Source organism: Trifolium pratense, linkage group LG5 (genome assembly GCF_020283565.1).
Source record: "Trifolium pratense cultivar HEN17-A07 linkage group LG5, ARS_RC_1.1, whole genome shotgun sequence".
Lineage (NCBI taxonomy): Eukaryota > Viridiplantae > Streptophyta > Magnoliopsida > Fabales > Fabaceae > Trifolium > Trifolium pratense.
This window is the reverse complement of record NC_060063.1, coordinates 52517332-52544390: the sequence shown is the minus strand read 5'-3', so window position 1 is coordinate 52544390 and position 27059 is coordinate 52517332. Positions and strand designations below refer to the sequence as shown.

At 31.9% G+C, this 27059-nt stretch overlaps 3 protein-coding genes and 1 non-coding gene across 5 annotated transcripts; 2 read left to right on the top strand and 2 right to left on the bottom strand.

Moving 5' to 3' along the window:
- The first annotated feature begins 1522 nt into the window (after positions 1-1522).
- LOC123884395 (calmodulin-binding protein 60 A) lies at positions 1523-6271 on the top strand. The gene is made up of 7 exons (XM_045933481.1): positions 1523-2042; positions 2493-2571; positions 3526-3578; positions 3740-4227; positions 4448-4608; positions 5032-5235; positions 5331-6271. The coding sequence occupies exons 1-7, from the start codon at positions 1969-1971 to the stop codon at positions 5913-5915; spliced, it is 1644 nt and encodes a 547-aa protein (XP_045789437.1). The 5' UTR covers positions 1523-1968; the 3' UTR covers positions 5916-6271.
- Positions 6272-7760: 1489 nt separating this feature from the next.
- On the bottom strand, positions 7761-7921 carry LOC123887734. The gene has a single exon (XR_006801737.1). It is a non-coding gene; the product is annotated as a U1 spliceosomal RNA (small nuclear RNA).
- A 2057-nt stretch (positions 7922-9978) lies between these two features.
- Positions 9979-13884, top strand: LOC123885091 (LIM domain-containing protein WLIM1-like). Of its 2 annotated transcripts, none has more exons than XM_045934319.1 (5): positions 9979-10304; positions 12187-12283; positions 12397-12437; positions 12587-12676; positions 13509-13884. In XM_045934319.1, exons 1-5 carry the CDS (start codon positions 10167-10169, stop codon positions 13698-13700), a joined length of 558 nt encoding a protein of 185 aa, XP_045790275.1. In that variant the 5' UTR covers positions 9979-10166; the 3' UTR covers positions 13701-13884. The 2 variants fall into 2 exon arrangements, with proteins under 2 accessions (XP_045790275.1, XP_045790276.1); XM_045934320.1 differs by having other exon boundaries at positions 9990-10304; positions 13521-13884.
- Positions 13885-18046: 4162 nt separating this feature from the next.
- Positions 18047-19800, bottom strand: LOC123887122 (myb-like protein D). The gene is made up of 3 exons (XM_045936412.1): positions 19275-19800; positions 19014-19153; positions 18047-18422 (listed from the first exon to the last, which is right to left on the bottom strand). The coding sequence occupies exons 1-3, from the start codon at positions 19579-19581 to the stop codon at positions 18306-18308; spliced, it is 564 nt and encodes a 187-aa protein (XP_045792368.1). The 5' UTR covers positions 19582-19800; the 3' UTR covers positions 18047-18305.
- Positions 19801-27059: the final 7259 nt, after the last annotated feature.

Here is a 27059-nt window from a genome sequence, read left to right as displayed (position 1 = left end):
CATCAAACGTGATATCTTAATTTCAAAATAGTCAAGTAGCAAATTCAGATGATAACAATCATAACATAATTCATAATCAGGTCTTTTGGATTTTTTTTTTTACAAAAACTAAATTAACTCATTTCATTCATAACAATATATTCAATACAAGATGGCATATGATCATGACAATGGGAACCAGGTCTTTTGAATTTTGAATATCATAATTCACTACCATTGCATAATATAATGGTGGATACTTGAACAACCATCATTTGGAGCAATTCAAAATGTTTTTTTTTCTTATAACTTCATTAGTCATCTATAACAAATCATAAAATAAAATAAGATTCATTTATATAGAATTAACATCCAACAAAATAAACACAATATAAAAACCACTAACATGACATAAGCTTCTAACTACATATAGCAGGGTACAGATAGCCACCAAAACCCACAACAAATGCGCAACACAAGTAGAGAAAAAAGGGGATAAAATAACATGATAGCAGTCTAAACAAACAAAACACACCTAAACCATCGAATGGGAAAACAAACAAAACAACCTCAATATGAAAACACACATAAAAAAAAAAAATCAATACAGTAGCAGAGAGAAGAAAAATCGTGAAAAAAAAAAACCAAAACAAAAAATGTCATACCTTGCTAGTAGTGAAGAAGACTTGTGAAAAAATGAAAAGTCACAAACAGCAGAGAGAAGAAATGAAGTGGAGAGATGAGTGAAATATGAGTATTTGAGAAGAGGGAGAGACAGATAAAATAAGGGTAAAAAAGTAATATTAAAAATTTGATGTTCCATTCTATTGGATACCCCCCAAATTGGGAGGAATAGAAAATTGAAGGTTTTAGTGGTATATGATGGAATTAGTTCCATTGGGTTCCATTCCATTAGTTTTTTGCACATCCAAACAATGGAGTTTTATTATATACCTCTTCATTCCATTCCATTCTACCACATGTCACCAATCCAAACATAGCTTAATAGTTCATATCATCGTATACATAAACACTGTGCGTTTGATCTACTAAAAAACAGAGAACTGAACTAAACAACTTAGGGTGCGTTTGATCTGCTAAAAAATAGGGGACTGGATATGACAACTTTTGTTGTACCCTGTTTGATTTGAAACTGGTTATGAGACTGAACAAATTAGGTAACAAGGGACAAGACAAAAACAAGATTTTTTGTCCCTCGCTAAACCACGAGACAATTTTTTGTCCATAGTACAACTATAAAAAATACGAAAATACCCATTTTATTTTTTAATATAAAAATATTATCGTCATATATCTCTCCGATACAATTTTATCATGTCTTATATTATCTTGTTATGTTCAGTACTTTGTTTTACGAATTAAACTATGCTTAATCTAGAATTTGAATGGGTGAATGAATCGATGTGGCAAAACCATTAAGCCCACGAGAAGCGCGTTGATGTAAAACAGTGACTAGTAGGACCCAGTTTTACCAAGTCAGACAGACACAACACAACAACACAAACAAACCTTATCATGGGACCCACTTCCTTCTCAGCCTGAGCTAAGGTTGTCATCTTCTCTTCTCTTCTCGCTTTCAACTCTTCTTCCTTTCTCTAATAAGCTAAGAAGTAAGAAACACTCTTTCTCTTCATTCACCAAAATTATATACTTCTGGTTTTCACTAAACTACGATAATTCTTAATACCTCAGAAACATCCTACACCAAACAAACTAAGATACACAACACAAAACTTCCTACTTCTTCTTAATTTCATTTTTTTTGGACTTTTTATTCTTCTTTGTCTTTTTCAGTTACTTCCTCTTTTTGGCGTCACAATACACACCCCCCTTTTCTTTTACTATATATTTGTGGGCTATGTTTTGTTTCTTTCCTATCTTTTTTTATTGCTCTTTACACCCCCATGTTGTTTTTCTTCTTCGCTTTCAATTTTGAACACCCAACACAACACACTTTGTTCTTTGATCATGTCGCTCAAAAGGGGTCCCGATGATAACAAGACTTCAGATGATAAGCGTAGAAAGCCTCCTCCTTTTTGCAGGTAGGTTATTTACTTAATTTTTTATTCTTGTTTCTGGATTCTGTTTTGAGGAAATGGGAATTGTGAAAATGATTAATTTTGATCTTAATCTTCAAATGGGGTGTGTTTGTTATCCGAATGTGAAATTGTGGATTGGGCACTGGGTATGTAAAAATGGGGGGTTGCAAAAATTGGTTTTGATATGTGTGAATGAGAATTGATATTGGGCAATGAGTATTTTCTTTCCATGATGAAATGAGAAACTAGTGTTAAAATTGATCACTTTTGGTTATTTGAGTAGGTGTAATTTCATGTTCAAAGAAAAAAGGACAATGCCATTGTGTAGTATTTTGAGTACTGATTAACTGTTGTACTTGTATGCACTGTTTATTTGATTTTAACAGGACTATGTTGTTGTTGGTGTTGTTATGTTTTTGACATTTTGCTTTGGTTGTAATGAATAATGTTTAGTGTGGTGCGTGAGGTGATGAAGTTGCAATCAGTTAGGAATTTGATGGAACCGATTCTAGAGCCCTTGGTTCGTCGAGTGGTATGAATTTTCCTCTTATTTTATGTTTCATTGCATTTATATGTATGGTGTTAATTCTTTGAAGACTCCCAATGATTAGATATACACTGATGAGTGTTTAAGACTCCCGATTGAAACACTTCAAATTCTACTTCATTATTTGTTTCAAACCCTTGATTGGCTTCAATTATTAGATATACACTGATATGAGTGTTGAAATGTTTCACTACATTACATATAAGTGGGCTACTATCCTATACAATGGCGGAGCTAGAACTATTTCTATGGGACGACCATGTTTTTAATATATGTATTATCGATGGTGTAGTGGTTTGTTCATTTTAATTTTGCTTACAAAACCAGGGTTCGAATCAAACATTTTACAATAATATTATAGTAATTTTTGTTAAAAATAGAGGCTAAAGGCTAAAAATGGAAAACACTGGAATCAAACTCATGTCCTAATCTATGGAGCTATGCTTCTTAACCAGTAGACCACATTACACATTTATTATATAGTTGCAAATGGTTTCATATATGTATATACCTATAAAAAAATGAAAAATTTGGAACTTTGGGCAGGCCATGGCCCTCCACAGCCCTAAAGGAGCTTGCCGATCCTATACTGACTCATAAAGTTGGCAACTTGTCTATAAATAAAATGAAGAGAAAGAAAACACTCGAAGAACTTTCTTGGTTGAATGCAACCTTAAATGTTTCCAGTGTCCAGTTCAGTTTCTGTCATGTATATAGAAAACATGAATTTTGAGTTGTGTGAATAGAATACTAGAGGTTTTAGGTTATGCACTGCTTATTTTTATGATGTTGTGGAATGAATGAACCCAAAAAATGAAGTAATGTTTGTATTATGATGTATGGTTTTATTATATGGATTCTTTTTCTGGAGGAGCGTGGTTTGGATTTTGGTCCTGTAAATGTTAGTTCCACTTTTACTGAAATATAATATGATTACAGGTTAAGGAGGAAGTTGAATTGGCCCTAAAGAAGCATTTGAGCAGCATGAAACAGTAAGAAATAATCTTCTAATGATAATTTAATTTCACATGCCTCATTGGCCGTGTTTCTTATGAAGCAAATGGAATGGATTAGGATAACAATCTTTTGCTAAATGCTTTTAAATTGTTTAGCTTGAGTCGTTTCTGATGCATCTTCTTTGATTTGTTTTCAGGACTTGTGGAAAGGAGTTGATTACTAAGGAATTAAGAACTTTGCAGCTTCAGTTTGAAAACAGTATTTCTCTCCCCGTCTTCACAGGAGCTCGAATTGAAGGAGAAGATGGCTCAAACATAAGGATAAGATTAGTTGATGCTTTAACAGGGAAGGTTGTTTGTACAGGACCTGAATCTTCAGCTAAGGTAGAAATTGTAGTCCTTGAGGGTGATTTTGAAGAAGAAAGCGATGTTTGGATGCCTGAAGATTTCAAGAACAATATTGTGAGAGAGAGGGATGGAAAAAAGCCCCTCCTTACAGGAGATGTGATTTTATATCTTAAAGATGGGTTTTGTATGGTGGGTGAAATTTCATATACAGATAATTCAAGCTGGACAAGGAGCCGTAGGTTCCGGCTTGGAGCAAGAGTACTGGACAGCTTCGATGGTATTAGAATAAGAGAAGCAAAGACAGATTCATTTATTGTCAGGGATCACAGAGGAGAATGTGAGCATTTATAGTATAAACATATACTAAACTTTACCAGATTTTTTTTTTGTGCGTGTAAATAAACGAGTTATTTATCTCATTTTGTACTTTTGTTCTTGGTAAATGTAAAAGGCTAAAAAAATTGGGTTCCTCGGTTACAGGACTTTTTTGATCTTTTCATGACACTTATCGAAGTATTAAAGGGAAACTTTGTTTAACATCTGATTTTTCGCTGCAGTGTACAAGAAACACCACCCTCCAAGTCTGTCGGATGAAGTTTGGAGACTGGAAAAGATAGGCAAAGATGGAGCTTTCCACCGGCGTTTGAGCCGTGAAAAGATCCGCACCGTTAAAGATTTTCTCACACTACTCAATCTCGATCCATCAAAGCTGCGAACTGTAAGAACTAATTTAGTAGTATTTAAATATCGATATATATATATATATATATATATATATATATATATATATATATATATATATATATATATATATATATATATATATATATATATATATATATTTGTCCACTAGTCGGTATAAACCTGTCATCTTTGTTTTAGGAGTGTCTTAAATTGTTTTTGGTAGATTTTCTCTTTAAAAGTATTTTCTGAATCAAGTAATTTAGATTAGCTTTGGTCTTATCAAGTAAGGCACATCCTAGGTAATGGATTCATACATCAATGAGGACGTCCAATATATCCCGTGGGATTCATAGGAATGTGAATCATTCTTGTCATTATTATTTCTTCTTTGAAATAGACACGTACTACTTGGTTTCTATTGGTTAATTGACTAAGTTCTTTGCCTGTGAATATGTAGATATTAGGCACTGGGATGTCTGCAAAGATGTGGGAAGTAACTGTAGAGCATGCTCGGACTTGTGTTCTTGATACAACAAGGCACGTGTCCTTCGCCGCTCATTCTCAACAACCTCATGTGGTCTTCAATGCCGTTGGACAAGTGACAGGACTGCTCTCTGAATCCGAGTATGTCGCTGTAGATAAGCTGTCTGAAACCGAAAAGGCATGTATCTCTGATCACTCATTACTTTGCTTACTTTCTCATTTCCATTCATCATTTCTTCTTAATACTGACAAAATTTGCTTTTCCGCAATCAGGCTGATGCTCAAATCTCGGTTATTTCTGCACTTACCCAAGGCGATTTTGCCTCTTTAGAAGATGAAGCCTCCCTAATGGATGGTTATTCACACTTAACTAATGTACACTACTCCCCGAGCTCTCCGAGAACTGAGGGATCAAGTGCCAACAAGCTTTTGGCTCCGCAAAAGATTGGAGGGTTCAATTATACACAAGAAAGTGCCTCTTCTACAGATATCATGCCATCTATTTATTCGGTCGGTGGATCTAGTGGCTTGGATGACTATGGCTTGCCGAATTTTGACAGCATCGGCCTTAGATATGATCAGCATCTTGGCTTTCCAGTCCAAGTATCCAACTCTTTGATCTGCGACACAGATTCAATAGTCCATGCTTTCGGTGATGATGATCATATGCAATTTTTCGATGCTGATCTTCAATCTCAGTGCCATATTGAAGCAGATTTACAGCGTGCTGTTGATAGCTTCATGCTGGCACCTTCTCCATCTATGGCTAATGGAAAAGCTCAAAGACGATGGAGAAAGGTAGTCAATGTTCTAAAATGGTTCTTGGTGAGGAAACGACGAAACCAATTATATATATAGGGAAGGTTTTGTACATTGCGTTTGCAAATGCAGCCAACAAAAATAATATTTTGCTGTGTTGATAGAGAAAAGTTATGGTTTTCTCTTATATGTAAATATACATCCTCTATGCATTGGTTTTTGTAGTTTGCCAGAGGTTAAAGAGCGGTTTTGCTCTTCTCTTTTGTTGTTTAAAATTGAGTTTGTAAATACTTGAGATGTTTTATTTACAGTCAGGAGAGGATTTCTGATTGTTGGGAGATGCTTAGTGAGGTAGTAAGTAGTAATGATTTAATGATCCAGAGACCTTTATTCTGGATCATATTTTTGTGACCATAATTTGTCCAATAAAATCAGTTTTCTATTGTTGGTTCCCAGTTAAATTTTGATCAATCAGTGTTTTGCGTAGAAGCTATAACGCTATTGCACTATGGAGTTTGAATAGCAATAGTGGCTATACTGTTGCGTAGTGGAGTTTGAACGTACCACTATTTTCTGCAATCCGCAATTGACCATATTCCTTATTCCATCGTCAATAAGTCTGTTGAATACATGGATATGGATCATCATTTTTCTCTCATTCCATCTTCTAACTCTTATCATAGTGCTCTTCCTAAGCTTTAGATAGCATTTAAAAAATATAAACTATATTAATCTTTTTGCAAATTTATCTCAAGCAGAAATTTGCTACCTACAAAGTTGAATTCTCTTTGGTTTATGTTTTCCACAAGATTAAGTTTCATCTTGAATGTTCTGATGGAGAAACAATTGTTGAAAGCTTGTCTCATGAGCTACAAAATTGTTTTAAACCGTCCATTATATGCCAATTTTCATCAAACTGGTAATATCGAATTAATAGATACGAATGCTTTCATCAACGGTGTAATTTATACATAGTCCCCACTCCAGCAACCCACCCTATTGGTAACAAGTTATGGTCACTCCCTATCCCTCCCAAGGTGAAGCATTTTATGTGGAGGCTTGGTTGAGACTGTCTACAAAATAGACAAAGATTCACAAGCAAAGGCATTGATTGTCAAGAAAATTGTCTTGTTTGTCAAACTTACACTGAATATAATTGGCATCTCTTCTTATGTTGTGCGGATAGCATCAATTGTTGGAGGAAGAAGAATATTTGGTCCTGGTTGGTACAATTGATGCTGAATGCAAACAACTTTCGTCAATTCTTTGTTATTATGCTGCAGAGTTTTGACGAACAGCTCTTGGTGATATTTGCAACGATAGCATGGAGCTTATGACGGAAACGGAACATACAGTTATGGGAACACCAGACAGAATGGTAGAACAGGTTATAGCGCGAGCTGATTACACATTGCACATAGTATGCAGCAGCGCAACACCTCTACTAACCCGCGGCTGCAGGCATTTAGCTGGATACCGCCGCATTCAGCTACTTTGAAATGCAATATTGTTGCTGCGGTCTTCTCGTTAACGAATTCGATGAGTTTATAGCTGCATTTTCAGGTCACACAAATGCTGTTCTTACACCAGTTGAAGCTGAAGCTCGGGGTTCGCTAAAGGGCTTGAATGGATTGCAGCTTTCGATTATAACAAAGTGATTATTGAGATGGATTGCAAAAGGGTTGTGGAAGATGTCAACCACCCCAAAGCAAATAGATCAGAATATGATTTTCTCATTCACAATGTTGTTCTTTTCTTTCTTATGTAGGTGCCTTTGCTAAAGGCAGCAAGCAAAGAGGATGCAATGCATTGCATCAAGTTTGCTTCAATAAAAACACTGAAATCTGAATTTAAATTTAATACTGTATAGTATAAAATTACTAGTATGATAAAACTAAATTTTAAATAAAAATAATAATTAAATTAAATTTTAAACTAGATTTGGTAGGGGCTGCGCGAACGCAAGCCCCCTCAGCAACAAATTATGATGTAGGCTGTTCTACTTGAGAACACCTTAGGCAGGCGACCCTCCAAAGTGCAATGGAGGTCACCAACCTAGGCCATGAGTCTTCATGATCACTCATAGACCCCATCCAGGTAAGTATGTAACAACGGTGCTACTACCTCTTTATTTATACAATCCTAAGCAAACCTGTACCTTTATTTTCACCGATGTGGGACTAAACTTGGTTCAATAATAAGCTGTCACACATTTTTATCTCTTGTTTAGTGTATTCTCTCTCTATCTTTCCACCTATTTTTATCTGTTTCTTCTGTTGATGTGATCCAATTTTTCTTCTCCCTTACACATGTATGATATTTATACCTTTTATCATAACTTCTTGTTATCTCCATGTGATTATAATTGTTGCTGGTTGTTGTGTGTGGGCTATAGAAAGAAAGTTTTGGCCCCATAATGAAACACATAAAACATAGTTTTTCCTAGCACAAGTTTGATTGCTCAAACAGTCTATCTAGATGCATCTAATGTAGAAGATAATTTTGGATGATATATGTATTTTATAAACTTAAGAAAATGATAACAGTAAATGCTTCATGTTTTATTTCTTGCTGCTCCTGTGCAGTGTTTGTAAGACATCAGAATTTGAGCCTTTTGCAATCCAAATAAGTACACCTATGAAACATGGACACAGATACAAACACTGGACAGTGACACGTCAACACTAATAATAATTTGAAAAAATAACATAATTAAATATAATCATAAGTGTCGGTGTGTGTTGGTGCCCGACACCGGGACACGCCTAATTCGAGGAGCATACACGCTTCATAGAAGTACACTATTTTTCACACAATATTGTTTGAATCTTCCAAACAGTTTGAATATCAATTAAGTAGGCTAGCTTTCTACTGCCAAATAATAGTTACTAGCTTTTAGTAGTAATTTTATGTATATAAGCCTGTCCATATGCTCTTGTAATCTTAATTTCTAAGTTTATGTGAAAGCTCTTAAATTCTCAATGGTATCTTTTGATTGAGGGTTTGGTCCGTGTAGACGTCAAGGGGACGAGGAGGGGTACGTAATCATGTAATTTAGTCAGTTGTGAGAAGGTTTCTATATAGGCAATAAAGTGGAACCATTGAGGATTGATGGAGGGGGACATTACTAATACCAATGACGTCTCATTAATGTTCGGAACAGGTAGTCATTGAAGACGTTACTAGCTGTTGAGGCGTTATGAGTTAGGCAGTATCCGAGGTTCATAGGGGAGATTCGGTTGGATTCAGCCTTTCTCATACGGACTTTAAGATGTTGGTAGATTGAACTTTCGACCAGTTTAGAACCGTCCCATTTTATTGTTACAATAAAAAATAATAATAAACTGTTTCAAAATTTATTCAATCAAACTCATTCTTTTTGTATTTGTGTTAAGAGACTCATTAAGAATTTGACACCAATGTTTATTCCTTAACTTTTAGCCTATGGAGCTTAATTCAATAAAAATGCTTATGGAGTTTAATTCAGTCCAAAAAAAAAAAGAGATAAGCTTATGGAGTTTAATACTAAAAAGTTTGATCAGTAATCATCATCATAAGGAAATTTTAAAGCAAATATGAAGTTGTTGATTGCCTTTTTGTTATAGATTCATCGTATCCCTTTTTCATTGGCCTTTTTTGGGTCAAAAAACACTTATTGGCTTTGAATTAGCAAATTACTAAATTGTCCAATGTACCCAAGTGTTTTTGGCTAATATTTTTATTTTTAATCCAAATCATAGACCTTTCGGCTAATCATTTTTAGAAAAATAAAGAAAGATAAAGTCATTATGATCATAATAGTAATAAAGCAATTTTAGTAATGTTTTATTGATATTTTTGACCCAAAAACAAATGTTTCTTTAAGAAAAAAATAATACATATAGTGTTAAAATGTGCATGTATTTCTTTTGACTCAATTTTATTTTTAAATTTTATATATCTTTTGACTCAAAATTAAATTTGCATGTATTGATAACATTTTTTTCATAAACTATATGCTATACTACTCTGTCCCAAAATACAAGAGAAAATTGGTCAAAGAAAGTTGATGTATTTGGTTAAAAATCTGGACTAGATACATCAACTTTAGTTGACCAATTTTCCCTTATATTTTGGGACGGAGGGAGTAACTTATAAGCTAGCGTCCGACATTTGACTCAGCCAAAAAGACCTTTATTATGGCAAACAATAATTATCATTGTTATTCCCCTAATAATTAATATGTAAGACAATGAACATTATCACTAATAATTTGTGATATACTTGAGCTGTGAGTATCCCCTAAACAGAATTTGAAAGAATAAAAAACAAGCTTCTTCATTCATTCAAACTTTCAAGTGAGAATTTGAGATGGCATCATTTGGAGGAACTACACAGAAGTGTAATACATGTGAAAAGAAAGTCTACTGGATGGAACAACTTACTGCTGACAACAAACTGTACCACAAGTCTTGCTTCAAATGCCACCATTGCAAGGGCACCCTTAAGGTATAAGACAAGACCAAGCTTTTATTTTTAGTTTTCTTTGTTTTGATGAATGCTTCAATAAGGTTTATTTCATCGTTGCATGCATGATATTCAGAAATCTTAATCAATTTGATCACCTTTTAGATCATTATTCATTTGGCTCTTTACTTTTTATTTTGGATAAATGGTGAAACAAATGCTTTAGACTAAGGTTGTTAAAATCTCGTTTTAAAACGTAAATTCTATCGATTCTATGTTTTTATGTATGACTTGCATGTTAAATCAAAGCTAAATTAGTTTTGAGTGAAATCACGAGTCAAACGAGTTTACATGATTTTACTCTGTGTAAAATTGGTAAAATCATCTAAACTCGCACGTTTTCACCTACAATAAAATCATTTAAATTCACATGTTTTTATCTACTTGGATTATTAAAAATCTCAAAAGACTCTATTTTTTTAATAGTAGTACATGAGGAGTAACAATTTTTGACACTTAGTTTTTATAATAGTATACTTCCGTTTCTTTCTTATTAGGTTCAATGAATAACCATTAATGTATATGATCTATATTATAGATCAACACATCGATTATTCTAAAAGTGAATTTTCCCTTATATTATGAAATGGAGGGAGTACGTTAGAAAAATAAGAATTTTTAGTACTCGTGTGTTTTCAACAATATGTCTTATTTTTATGCATGTGTGCCAAAATAAGAAATTGAAAAGAAATACAAAAGAAGATGAAAACATGTGACACACGAAACATATAAGTAATTATATTTTGATAAAATAATAGAATATTACAAAATTTTATGCAATCTAAATATAATAAGTTTTTTAATAAGTAATAGATACATAAATGTAATACGGGTTTCGTAAAAATAAAATAAGTGGGGTTAAAATTTACAATACAATCACTTTATATTTATATCATATATAATAGTCATTCTTACATGACATGCATGATTTAAAGAATCATATTTAATACATGAAGAAAAAAAATGAAAGAAATATTATTTTTTACAATATATTGATGTTATTCTTATATATAGTTGTTGGTGCTATTTGTTGAGAAAATCAAGACTTTTTGACATGTATATTTTCAACCAACATCAACAATATTTAATATTGAAATGCATGACTATAGTCATAATTAATTCATGAGAATAAGACAAAATCAATTGAATGTGAATTATCTAATATTTAAAATAGATTTTTTAATTGAAAAAAATAAAAAAATTATTTATATTTTCTTTAATTAATATTCATCACACTTAAATTTTTAGACTAAAAATAAAATTCTTAATATCATATATATATATATATATATATGACGTAAACTCTATCAGTTTACGAGTCGAGTTTACGTTTCGATTCCATCTAGACTAAATGAGTTGACGTAAAAACTCGATTCTAATAACCTACATGGCTAAAAAAATGTTCTATTTTCATAACATTCATACATTAATGTGGTTTTTTTAGACCAATTAGCTTTGTGTATTAATATGTAATGTTTTAAAAATTAAATTGAATGGTTCAATCGGTTGAGCTGAGAATTAGTCAGTTTGTCAGTTGATTTGATCTTGACTACATTGTAGTATGATCTTGACTACGTTCTAGTCTGATTAAATATTTTGTTACCTTTGATTTATATATTTGTCATCTGATTCATGATTCAACCATGAATTGAAGGTCTCGCCAATTCAATCTTCCATCCTGATGTTTAAAACATTAATGTTACCATCATGCTTAACAACATACCTCTCCATATGACTTTTTTTTTTTTTGTCATCTAGTCTAGTGGCTAAAAAATCCACCTTAAGGTGACCTCTCAAAATAATCTTCCATCCTGTTATATGTATGCAAATATCCTTAATCGTTTTTTCATTATGCTTGATGCAGCTGAGTAACTATTGTTCCTTTGAGGGTGTCCTATACTGCAAGCCTCATTTTGATCAACTCTTTAAGATGACTGGTAGTTTGGACAAAAGTTTTGAAGGTGAATAAATATCTCTTACATAGTTGTTTCTTAATCATAAGCACTTTTTTTTTAAAGTTCTAATACACACTTATATTGTTTTCTTGTTTGCCTTTTATATCTATTGCTTGTAGGCATTGCAAGAATTTATGGAGTTGAAAGATCTACTACTCAGGTTGTTAATACATTCTTAATTAATACCAATAACAAAATTTTCTTTTTCATCCTTAGGAATCTCACTTAGTTTGTAATTAAAATATTTTGCTACATGTCTCATTAATTTCCCCTACACTTACTAAATTATTTCTATTAATAATGTAACAGGTCCAAGCCAATAACAAAGTTTCAAGATTTTTTGCTGGAACTCAAGAAAAATGTGTTGGTTGCAACAAAACAGTGTACCCAATTGAAAAGGTATCATATAACTTGAACTATTTTTAGTAAACTTCTACTCATAAGGAAAAGTCCCCTTTAAAACTTAAAAGTAAGCTTACCTCTAAAGTGAGTAAGGGTGAATATATCCCTTAAATTTTATCCAGTTAACATCATAGTACACTTTAAATGAAATTAATGGTGAATATATTCTTATTTCTTACTTTAAAGAACCTTATCCTTGTCAACTTTATTGTTAAATCCAAATTTTCTGCCATACTATTTAGATTAGATTAAGATTAGATTAAACCAACTGAGAATCTCCCTTATCCATGTATAAATGTATTCTTTACCAAGTTTTTATACCTTTATACATGTGAAGATACATTATGATTCATTTATTATAAACATCTGGATCATTTGATCAATATTGAACAGTTCAAATTTTAAAATTAGATTTTAATTTTTTTAAATAGTAAATTCAAATTAAAAATCTAGACTATTTAATCTTAATCAAACAGTTCTTTCTAATCTCAATTAAACGGTCCAAATATAATCGACTTCAATGCAGTCACCTCTCTCCAACTGTAGAGAATCACGATCTTAAAAACAGAGCTAGAAATTGAAATATATATGTATATATATAAATAGCTTGGAGCCACATGAAGTGAAAGATTCAGATTTGAGATTTGCCATTAGGCATCAATATTACTTAAATAAAATTAAGGGGGTAAATAAATAAAACCTGGAGCCCAAAATTAATTTAATTAACAGGTTAAAAATATCACAGCTCATACCAGCACAAATTGTCCAGTATATATATGATTCAAATCCTTCTGAGATCTGATAGGGACATTAAAATTAAATATCTTAGAATAATTTTCAGGTATCTGTTGATGGAGAATCTTACCATAAGAGTTGCTTCAGGTGCACACATGGAGGTTGTGTAATTAGTCCATCAAATTATGTAGCTCATGAACATCGTATTTATTGTAGACACCATCAGACTCAACTCTTCAAGCAAAAGGGAAATTTCAGCCAATTTGACAAGATTGAACATGTTTAAGTGATCATTGAGAACACACTATATGAGTAATAATAATACTATGAAACTTTGCAATTGGAATATATGTCCAGTTGATTTGACTCTTTTTTGGTATTAAAATGACATTGTTACAATAATAAGTTCTATTTGTTTTATTATGTACATTATACTCTTTCCGTCTCAAAATATAAGTAAACACGGGTCAAAGAAATGTACTTGATATATCTGGTTAAAGATTTGGACTAAATATATTCACTTTTATTGACCTACTTTTGTTTATATTTTGGGACAGATAAAGTATAATTGATGAATTTTTCGATACTTATCTTATTTGAATATATACTTCGGTGTTTACCTATATAATTTGTGGTGCAAGTTTCTGAAAATATTTTAATTTTGTGGTGAATTTTTTTACGACGAAGAATTGAGTGGTGATTTAAGTAAAATGATCCCATACGGCTGAGAGCTGTAACTGACTCAGTTACCTTGAGAAATAATGAGGTAGGTTTGAGACAACTTCAAATCCGATTCAAAACAAAAACTAATTAACTCACGTCACTGGGTAGAATACCTCTTGTACTTTATCTTATCGGTTTTTGTATATATATATATATATATATATTTGCTGTTCAAAAATATATATCTCTCTTAAAAGAAAATTAAACTTTAGTCCACCACATTCTGGAGACTATACTCTTCAACAAGATCCAACAACCCTTAGGCTAACTTTTGTCAATTAGTCTATTGTTTTTATTTGGTGTAGCCCCGGAGAATATATGGTCCAATAATTAATGGCATAAAGCTAAATTCATCTTGCTCAGTGGTACATACACTTAATCAAAAAATCATACAATACATACTTCTAGTTCTATGCTTAATCATTCAAATTGAAGACGGTTTATTTGTTTATAATTGTTGCTTTCTGCCGTACCATATAATGATTGTTCTCTCTCTACATATGCATGAGCTTTCGTCCTAACCAATACTTCGCTTGCAAAAAAGATTATCATCTTACACACTTTTGTTTATTACTCAATCTTACATACTTTTAAACGATTCTTAAAATAGATTTAACTCAATCCTACGAAACAAATTTAAAATTATAAATTGATGATTGTTTTTATATTTGATATGGCTCTTAACACATCTTTCACGTCTGACACTATTAAGCTTGATGTGTGAATATAAATAATGGGTAGTCTTATAGGAAGATATGATAGCAGCTAGCATTTGAGGTAGAGCACTCTTAACACGTCCCCTTTCACCGGTACCTATTGGGTTTTGTGCGTCTATATAAATAGTGAGTGACTTTAATATGGGAAAGCCAATAGCAGGTGGTTCAATAAATCTTGAAAGACATATCGATATTATTTTAAATTTTAAATTGAGTCTAACTCAATTATAAAAAACCCAACTTATAGGTGAGTGTTAATTCTACTTATAAATTCGTTTTTAGGTCATGAAACATATGATGTGAATGAAATTTCTGACACAAATATTATTTTGACAGCAACAAACACCTCATATCATATATATACAGTGTGGAAATAATTTATGTTTTATTAGTTTTTTTCTTTTCCAAATTATATAAATAGTCATAAATAATATATTTAATTTATACAATACTACGTTTTATTTATATGTTCAAATATAACATCACTCTAATTTTATTTATGTAATTGTACATCTCTAATATTCCATCTTGAGAGACATGTGAAAAACATAAATCTAAACTTGTGACAAATCTTAGAAATGAGTATTGGGTCTAAGGCGCGGATATAAATGGTGGAGGGTCCGATCAGAAACCTGATTGCAGGTGGTCTGACAAAGTGACCCAGCGAATCGTGGATAGCCTCTGATACCATCTTAGAAATAAGTATTAGGCCTAACTTATTCTTATAAAACCGGATTATAAAGTGAAGATTGACTCTAATTTATAAATAATTAGTCAAACCATGTCGCAATCGATGTGAGACTTCTTAAACCGACAGAAATGCAATCTGTAAAAAGAAAAAGCCATGCTTAATTTGCTCAAATATCTATGTATGTATGTATGCATGCATGTGATCCTCCATGATTGTTCATCATACATAAGGCAAAAAAATAAAATAAAATAAAAGGTAAACATTATGAAACAGAAAAGAAAGAAAGGAAAGAGCGCAGTGACTATGCTATGGATTTTTTAAACAAATGAAAAAGCACTCATGGAAAAGAAAAGTTAAAGAAGCCAAATATTGGTGGGCCTTGTGGAAGGAATTCCATGTACTGTGTGATGGAATCTTAAGACCCCCTCGTGCAGTGCGACTAACTTTCATGCGTAAGAACTGCACGAGTGCTGTGAGCTGGTTGCAATTGTCCTATTCTATACTTTTTATTCATATGACTTGATGTAATATCATTTTTTAAATAAAAATGTAATTAAAGAAGAAGAATCTAAAAAAATCAATGTTCGAACTCTTTGGTGAAAGGATTTGGATTTCCTGCGGTCAAAAAATAACTGCAGGTGAATCATAGTCATCAGGACAATCCGGATTTCAATCAAATGGTGCATGAGAAATTGACTGCATAAAATCTGCATCCTTGGTGAAATCACCCATATCAGAAGATTGAGAATTAAAGAAAAAATCATATTCATTTAGGTGGTTTAGAGATTAGTCTCTAAACTATCATAAATATTTTATTATCTTGTGCGCTATCCTATTAATTTGCACAATAAATGAACCTGAAAAATCAATGCTCGAATTCGGGTGAATCACCAGCATCATAAGGTTGAGAATCAAAGAAAAAATCATACTCATTTAGACGGTTCGAAGATTAGTCTCTAGACTAACATAATTATTTTTACTATCATAGTCCGCTCTCCCACTAATTCGCACATAATGTCCCATCAGACCCATGACCTGCTGGTCGAGGTTCAATCTCGAGTACATAGCGAGAACAATCTCATAGCCAGTATAAGAGAGCAAAGCTATGCCCTAATGGACTCATTGAGGTGCCAAAGACACTAATAATGGTGGATTTAAAAATGAGTAGAAAATATAGGAAGGTAAAGAGGGAAAAAATGAAACTAATGAAATTAAAAAAGGGTGTTTTGCTTTTGTGGCCAAAATAGACAGAAAGAAAGAAAGTTGAGGTAGGAATAATGCAATGGGCCATTAGAAAAATTCTTCTGCTTCTAATGCAACAAAAAAATATCCCTAAGGTGTCATGTATGTCTAAAGTGATATAAAAATGCACAGGCAAATTGATTGCAAATGTTTTTAAAGTAAACCTTGTGTTGTGTTGTGTTGTGTCACATCTTCATGCTTAATCATACTTTTACTTTTCAGTTGAACAAAATTCCTCAGTTGCTATTATCTTAGTAATTTCTTGCTTCTTTAAATTGATCAAGGGTTATTCTTTTAGTTTTAAAAATTACAAAGATATAGTTGAAGACAACCATGCCCAATTACCCCATTTGAACTATTTGTTGCATTAGCATACATCAACTAAATACTGTTCAAATCATGCATTTTCCTTTGTAAGTAACATGCCTTGTAGTATTCTTTGATGTATAATTGAATATGAGATATATATCGGTGTTGAGAGTCCCGCATTAGATGAGACAAGATCTGAAATTTTGTTTATAATTGAGAGATATTTCTCACTTTATAAGTCATATTCGTAGCAAATGAGTTAGATTTATCCTAAATTTTATTTTATTTTTTGTTTTCACTATTAGTATCCAGTTCGTTGGACCGTCTAATCTAATTTCAGAGTCAAACATCAAGTGGTTTCAGCTCTCTCCCGATCGCAGTTGTGAGAGATCGAACTTTGATCCTCCCTACTAAATCGTAGTTGCGAGGATTCTATCCTAAATTTTAAGATGATATTACAACCCTTCTTATATGTAGATGTGTATTTATGAAGTAGATCTAGAAAAAATAGTGCCAATGTCTTGGTATTTTAACATTAGTCTTACATGTACGGACAATAAAATATTCATTAGCCAACTTGTTCTATATTCTTGAAATTAGAAGAAAAAAATAATAATGTTCATGATCTCTAATTTGTGCTTATTGCTTAATTAATAATTAAGGTTTAAAGCTAGGTACAAAAATCTTAAGTGTACTGATTTGCATAAGTTTATGTGAGACAGTTCTCATGAAAAAATATTCTTCTGTTTGATCAATATATATTAGGACCATATATATATATATATATATATATATATATATATATATATATATATATATATATATATATATATATATATATATATATCTTTTGATTTTATGTAATTATATGTGTCATATGTCGACATATGATTCGTTTGAAACCATATTATTGAAAAAAGAATGACATAAGAATAATGGTGAATGCTGAACTGGTAATGATGAAGCCTGATTTCATTGAAGAACAATATCTGAATACATGAAATATTATATGTCAACTTTTACTTAATATACACAATTATTATGCATGAGTGAATTTTATCATCTCTCTCAATTTGTCACTATAGCTTCCCTAAAATGTGCTGTATTTAATTTTAATTTAGTTTTTCCACAGATCTCTAAGCAATCATAATAGTTTCTCCTCTGTCTCTTGTTGAGTCATCACATGTGAAGTAAGATTCAAAAACACATATCAGCTGGAAGATTCAGTGATGCTTTGTAAAGAGGGTTGCCATGTTCTTGACTTATTATGATTGCCACCATTACTTGTTGCTTTTGTCCTTGACTCATGTCTTTCAGATTTTGTTTCCTGAAAATAAGGAACCAATTACAGATTAATTAATTAATTACCATTCAACAAACTCTCTTATTTTCTTCAAAATAATTCACTTGTCTAATTCTTTGCAACCAATACTTTTAATTTTACGAATAAGACATTGAATTTAGGTGATTAATGAATTTTTTTCAGGATAAATCGTTCAGGAGAATCCGAGTTCGACTCCTGGTGAAAACAATTATTAACTAGATTTTACTAATCCCGCAGTCGAACTTTAAATTTCAGAAATATTTCTAAATTTGTTCATGTGAATTCAATTTTCTCACATACACTTCTCTAATTAGTTAAGAACAAATTTTTAAAAAAATCTGACTGAAAAAATTATTGACCAAATTTAATTTATATTTAGGCCGAACTCTAAATTATCATACCCCTTCCCTCCGAATTAGAGGGTTAAGAACAAATAAAAAAATAGACTTGAATCAATGTGTAAAATCAAAATCCTTTTGAAAAAAAAAAAAAAATATGACTGTTCATAAAAATGAAGTTAGTTGACAAATAAGCAAAACTTTTGTTCTTGTTCTTTGAGATTCAACAAATGAATAAATTGATTATTGAATTTACCTTATTGTCTTCAAGCTCAGAACTCTTAGCTGCTTTGTCACTAATCCTTTCCTTAATCTGATTTGACTTTTGTGCTGATTCTGACACAGAGTTTCTCTTCATCTTTGCTTGTTTCTTAGCCCACATACCCTTTGTAACTTCTATAACCAAAAACAACATAAAGACTCAAACTTTGAAAGAAAAAACAAAACTTTTTAAGGAAAAACAACAAAATAAAGAAAAGGGTAAGTCAAGCTCAAATTTAGTTGTAAACTTGCATACCTTGAGTTGAGATGAGTCTATAAACTTGACCAAGCAAAAGTGTATCTGTTGGTTTAAGAAGCTTGATACGTGTAATACGAACTTTATTGTTGTTGTTGATGTTGTTGTTGTTGTCACTTGTCTTGTTTGAACAATTTTCTTTGTCTTTTGATGTGCATAATGTTGTGGAGATAAGAAGAGCAACATAATGATCAGGATTTGATTTCATGATTTCACTAGCACTTACTGGCCAATATAATTTTTCTTCTTTTCCATTTGGTTGTTGTATTACAAGAGTTGCAGTATCAATAGCTTGGCAATTTCCCATGATTTTTCTTTCTTCTTTTTCTCTCTTAATGGAAGAAGAGGATAATTAAGAAAGGAAGATGCAACGGAATGTTGAAGTAGTTGATATTAGAATATTTATAGCAGCCACTCACTCTCATACCACTAGTTTTCAAAGGGTCAAACAAAGTCATATACATACATCTATGATTAATATTATTATATGCTATGCTATGTAGCATATGATATAATAAATGTACACATGCAGGCCTATATATAAAGGCATATATAAATAGTACTTATTGTTAATAATAAGAAATTGTCTAATAATGAATTTTTTCATAGAATTTGAGTTTAATTTTTTGTTAGGTTAATTAGTGGTTAAAATTTCACTTGTTAAAGTGAATAAGTGTGCGTATTAAAATTTAAATTTCAATTTTTACATATTATATGCAATATTCATACCAATTGAATTATGTTTAAGTTAACTGCCTCAAAACATTGGATCAGGATCCTATGCATGTGGTGATTGCGTAGAGTCTTGCATGCAACCATTTATGTCCATCTAAGTTTATACAGTGTAAAATTTAAAGACTAAATCTTAAAATCAAAGTATATCTTTATCATGAACTGTCAGATCAAAATCAAATGATCAAAAACATGTGACTGCACGACTACAACAGTCACCAACAAGATAGGATCCAGGTCAAAAAAACATTATAGTACAGTAGTATGTAATACATTAGTGTTTAGATGAGAAGAAGATTCATATCTATAATTATATTACATATTTTAGTTGGATTAATATTAATTGGCGTTTGATTTGGTAGGGAAAATCACGATTCGATCTCCAATCTCCACAACTATAATCGAGGCAGTGCTAGAACTACTTAATACCAGAATGACCTTGAGTCAAATTAAACTGTCCAATCAATGGAATGCATAATGGTGGTGAATTTTTTTTTTACATATTTTAAAGTACTTGTTTGTGATATCAATCGCTGCAATTACAAGAAATGATACATGGATAGAAAAGACAGAGGTAGTGGCGGTAGAAAGTAACATTTTGGGAAGAAAAAAAAAGATGGCATGGGTATTGGCACCCAAAAGGGGGTGCGCCAACTTAGATGAAGACAGTGGAAAAAAGATAAATAAAGAAAGTGAAACTGTTATGAAACACAAGGGTGAACATGATAAACAGTGGTTGGAGGGATGGGGAAACAGAGTAATGGAGAAAGGGGACCTTGGCAGATGAGTTGATGTGATGTGCAGCTATAAGGCGTTACATTTTGTGGTGGTGTACAGTCTTTGTTTAAGTTAAAGTTAAATGTCACTGTTCCATATTCTTCATAAGGTTAAGGTAATTCTTCTTTGGAAAACTTGTTTTTTTATTGATTTCTATTTTTCTCACTATCACATTTTTTAATGTATTCCTTATAAATCAAGTACACAGTAGTACGATTTTATAGAATAAATCTTGTTCAAGTAAGGCGGACATGTTTCGAATGTATTAAACTTTGGCAAATACTAAATAGTGTCTTAGGAGTACGTGTTGATGATTCAAATTTAGAAAGTTTTTCTTTTAAAACGGTATGTCAACACAATAAAAGTCTAAATTTTAGTGTTTTCAATGCACTTTTTTTTTTTTTTTAGTTTCTTAACTAGTATTCTGAGCACTGGTTAGCAAGATCCTTAAACTTATGATGTTTGAATATCAGTGTTTGTTCTTTTTCTATTTCTTAATATTATTCAATGATTTAATGGTGAATTCTCGCACCAACAATTTACCGAAACAACAATAGTAACTTTACGGTTATTTCTAGCCAGATATTTTGAATTCATTCACGAAGGAAAGATACGGATTTTAAGACAGTGAATTGGACGAATTTTTTATGGTGTGGGGGCTGGATCTAGTCCCACCACCATTTGTTGAGTCTACATCGTGGATTTGAGGTTAGAATTGGAAGGGATTGAGGGCGTCGCTTTTGGATTTAGAGTGAGGTCCCGGGTAGAGTGAGAGAAATGAAATATTTTGAGAAAGTACTTTTAACTTTTTGAATAATAAAATACACAATTTTTAAGATAAAAACAAGTATTTTAAGGACATATATTAGCATTTTTTAAAAAATAAAACATTTAACTCTCATAAAAGAACTAAATACAATTAATTTGACACTAAATATGAGTTCAGATTCTTTCCATTTTTTATTATTTTCATTTCTTCTATTACAGAAGTTTTAAAATATTTTAGTGTGTATAAACTCATTTAATGTCACACTTTTATATTTATGTTTTCAAAATCATACAATAATGAAGAAAGTAAAAAAAACAAAAAAAAAAATGGAGAGAATTTCAATTTTCAACTCACTAAATATTGTTTCATCATACGCATGTAATGAACAACTTTTTAACGTTGTTCATTAATTTACTCTATTTCGAGAATAGAAAAATCACCTAAGAAAAGATAAAAATTAAAGAATAATTTTTCATTTCATTTGTTTGATCATTATTCATTGCATTCTTCAATGGTACCATAAGTCAATAACAAGAGTCATAATATTTTTTTGAAAACTTGGTATCCGGCCTTAGGACCGACTAATCCAAGGGGACCAATCCCACCGCCCACTTGCGGGGGCCCCATTTAAAGCCAGAGTTTTTTTGCTCTGTATGGACTTGGCCCACCGAAATTGGCACCAGTGGGAATCGAACCTGAGACCTTGAGAGGAGCATACTCCAAGGGCCCAAGCCAACACCACTCGACCAACCCCAAGTGGGTTACAAGAGTCATAATATTGAATCTATCTAGATCATTTTAAAAAGTATGACTCATCATTTAAAAAAATTCTAATGCAACTTGAGCTATTCTATTTTTTAAACCACTATTGATCCATTACAAAAAATTTCTATCTGCACTTAAATTATTTTTTATTTATTATTATTCCCCACAGCCTCTTTGGTGGCTGTATCGTGTAACAATTGTTTTAAAGAGGAAATTAGGAAAATACCAATGTCTTTATATTATTAAATACGAAAAAAAATAAATTATATTTACATATGTTAATGTGTGTTTAAGGCACAATTTCGATAAAATAATAATTAATTATTAGAGTAGTACTATTTTATCCTCTCGTGATCTTAATTTAGTTGTTAATGACATCACATTATATATTATGATCAGATTCAAATCTCAGACACTTCACTTATTCATCTAAGGCTAGTTGATAAAAAGAATTACGAGTATTTTTTTATAATAAATAATTACTAGTATTAATAAAGCTAATTAACCACATTTTCTTGGATTAGTCATATATGGTAGACGGCGGACCTGGATTCCCTGCAGTCAGGGAAATCATGCAGTCATGCAGTCATTTCATTTTAATGGTCCAGATTCAAAACTCATCAAATAAATAAAAGTCATAAATAAAATCAGTGGTTGAGATTTACCTGCAGTCACTATTTGACTGCAGGGAATCCAAATCCGTAGACGAAGGAGAGAAGGATAGGAACTGTATCATCCTTTCCCGATTATAGTCTGACCATAACCAGCCATGTGTTCTCTCACTCACCGGTCACCATTCTGATACTGAGATCTACACTTTGATCCTTGTCTTGTCCCATTTTGGTTGTTTTTTTATTTGCACAACTCTCATTTTGGTTTTGTTTCAGAATGATTCATAACATTATTAATTTTTTGAAGTTTGAACATATTATATTAATAGTGTAATATTAATTATTGCATTGTATGATCAAAATAAAATTCATATTTGTAATCATATATACTATGAAATGCTGCATGAATGTTTATTTTTTTGGGTATGTTCACTTGTGAATGAGACATAGTAGGGCAGCATGCATTCCTTGTTTGATAACTACCACTATAGTCCACTTTCAATGATTCATATACCAAATATTGGATTGCATGAAAATTTCAATCTCTTGATTTCAATAATTCTCCATGTTCTTTCATAATCATCCTACAATGAGAATGTGCATGCATATATAATAATAACTATAGACTGTAGAATATATATAGATAAATTTTGTATATACATATATGTATATAGTGGATTTCATTTTCAACTTGAAGATGAAATGACCAACTTCAGCTTGGCATTATTTTATCAATTTTCTTGGACCACATATGTAAGAGAGAGGAGAGGACCAAGTGGGTTCTCTTATATCTTAAATGATACTATTTTGGTTGAGTGGTGGATAATGAATGAAAAATTATTATTATTTTTATAAAAAAAAAAGAAAAAAAAAAAAGACAAATTGAGTAAGCAATTCATAATGTTCTAACTAATGGTTCTGAGGTTGGTTAAAGAAACATGAATCATGAATTTATAGGAAAGATGCAAGGATAGTCCAAGTACTAAGCACGCAGTCCAAATTAAGATTTTAGACCTTAAAATTTTAGTAGAAAATAAACTCAAAGAGAATTAATTAATTTAATATGACAAAATAACTATTGATGTTTACCGATTTTTTAATTTATCAAGTTGAAGAATGCTTATTGACCTAACTCAAACTTTGGACTTTACAAAATTTGGTTTAGTTTATTTTAATAAATTTTGTGTTAATTTTTTTTTCCCTACATGGGTCTATAAATTTTAATCTTAACCTTATTATGAGAACATCCCTTGGAACTGGTCAATTTTTTTGGTGTTTCTATACGGACCTTATGGGAAGGGAACTACTTTAGCTGCTATTGTGTGTCATTATACCATTTCATTCATAAGAAATTGGTAAATCCGAATGTCTCATGTCAAGAGGGCAGAAAAGCTTTGAATCCTCATTGAAAAGAAGAAAAAAAAACTTCTCCTAGTTTTTATAATAATAAAGTGAATATAGATGACTTTTTTTATTCCATTTTAATGGAGTATAATAGTAGAGAAATATTTGTTGTGAATTTTGAACCTCTTGTTCAATCCAACAATAATAAAAGTGGAACAAAAATTCAAAGGCAGCTAACACTAAACATTTCAAACAATAATAACTCTACAATCGAAGTGTGAGTATAAATCAATCAAGTAAATAACAAGAAATTGTAAAGAGATTGTTATCCGGTTTGGTCTAACAAGGACCTACGTCTAAGGGAGAGTGCAACTCGATCTCCAATTCACTATTTTAAGTTTGTTTACAGGTTAGAAAAAACGTCTAGAAAATAAGTTATAAACTAGTAAAATAAGCTATAAACTCAGGATGAAAAAACTATAAACTCATGATGAAAAGACTGTCAGGTAGATCTTTTAGCTTATAAGCACAAGACATAAGCTAAAAGCTAGCTTATTAGTCTTGTCAAACAGACCCTTAGTCGAAAAAGTATTTTTTCTACTAGTGTCCATTCCCTTGAATAAGAGATTCAACAAAAAGTACTAAGAAAATGCACACAATTTCTCTCCAAGAACAATACTCATCTTCTCTATTTCCTCTCTTCACTCAAGAACAACGATAAGCAATGAATCTTACCTCCAAGGTGTTTTCCATGTGTTTCCTAACCTTAGATCCAACCTAAAGAGCTCTCAATCATTAGGTCTTGAAACCCTAATTATTCTCTCTTTGTCTCAATAACCCTAGGACCAAAAACCTCTCAAAAGCCGTCGAAATCTATCAAATTTGCAGGGTTTTATAACATGTGTGGCAAATGCATCTTGCGCATGAAGAAAGGAAAAATTAATGTGCCCCGCGCATGAGGCAGAAGCGAAACTCGAAAGATCTTCCATTTTTCAGTAGTCTATGCGCCCCGTGCAGGGAGTTTTACGCCCTATGCATTCAACATAATTCAGTATCACGAAATTCAACATTACATGTGCCCCACACATGAGGCAGAATCTGAATCCCCTCTAATAGAAAAATTGAGATTTTAAGGCACATGTGCAGAGCCAAGACTCCAACAAGCTTGAGCAGTTGCCCGAACTCACACAAACATATTTGCTATTTTTAGAGGTTAGTGACCAACTAATATTTAGTTTTGTTTGGACCTCCAACTCAGGGGCGGAGCCATTCATGGGCTAGCCAGGGCCATGGCCCGCTCCAGAATTTTAAATTTTTTTCATAGGTATTGTTGTGAATTCGTCTATAAATCACACCAATAAAAGAATTTGATGTGTGGAGCAATAGGACGGCAACCAAATAATTAAGTGGAATAAGCAATAATAATAATAACCGATAAAAGATAAAGGAGAAGAAAGAACACGATAATTTGTTTACCCAGTTCGGTCCAATAATGACCTAGTCTGGGGGAGAGAGCAGCCCCTCTGTTCCACTATATCAAACGAGTAACTTTACAAAGAGTTCTAATTGAGTTACAAGAATTAATCCTAATTCTACCCAAAACCCGAATCTCTTCCCGTGTCCAAGAGACTCAATTTGATAAGTGTTTCCCAAGGTGTAATCAATCCCCTTTGCCCAACCCTAGAGTTATACCAAGAGACAACCCCTCTTGTTTCTCTCTAAAATTCTGGCCTTGTGTCGGCGGCAAATCCTAATTGAAAACCCTACATTGTTGCTCCCTTTCTCTCTCTATTTTTTCTATGAATAAAGCACTCCCTATTTATAGAAAAATATATGCCAAAAAATTAGTAACAAATCTGTTTTAAAATAAAACAAATTCAAGTCAGAGTGTCTTCCAAAAAATATATTTTTTCACAAAATCTGCAAAGATGCAAAATTCTGGTCACGCGCTGCGCCTCGCGCAGCCCTCCCTGCGCCTCACGCAGGAGGCAGAAACCAAAATCCTGAAAACACAACAAGCCTGCGCCTCGCGCAGCAGGCAGATTCACACCAGATTTTTCCTGACTTATTGTGACTGAGATTTCAAGGCATATCCAACAGGTATACTATTTAGCGGCGGTTATAAACCCCCGCTATATAGTTTATGTAGTTTGTTACTTTTCGGTTTGCGGGGTTTTCAAAACAGACAATCCAGAATTCTTTAACAGGTTTTCAATTTGCGGGGTTTCAAACCCCCGCTATTTGGGCGTCCCAGAATTCCCTATTATATATTAATAATTCAAATATCCTTCTTAATTTATTTTTTTAAGCATTCCTTCTAATGTTTTATTGTTTAATAATTTATAAATGTTTTAAAATGTGTAATTTATTTTGTCGAAGTATTCAAGTATATTTTTTTGGAGAAAAAAGTACTCAAATTTTTATTTAAAATAGAGTTTTTGTATAAAAATTCATGTTTCATCAATCTTTTGTTAAAAAAAATTAAATTTTTGTTGGAGAGCTTCGTATAATATTATAAACATAAATACAAGAACTAATTAAAAAGTATGAAGTTTACATATTAATTGACATAAAATATATTTCATAATATATTTTTAAAATTTATTTATTAAAAATTGTAATGGTCCACCTTTTAACTATTTTTGAGATATCCATATTAGACAGACATCAATATGATATGTCTTCTTTTTAGTAAATTTTTTTGCATATTCAATTGATATTTGTAACGGTCCGCCCCAACTTTTTGGGCTAGCTCCACCACTACACCAACCGTCCAACTTCTTTAAC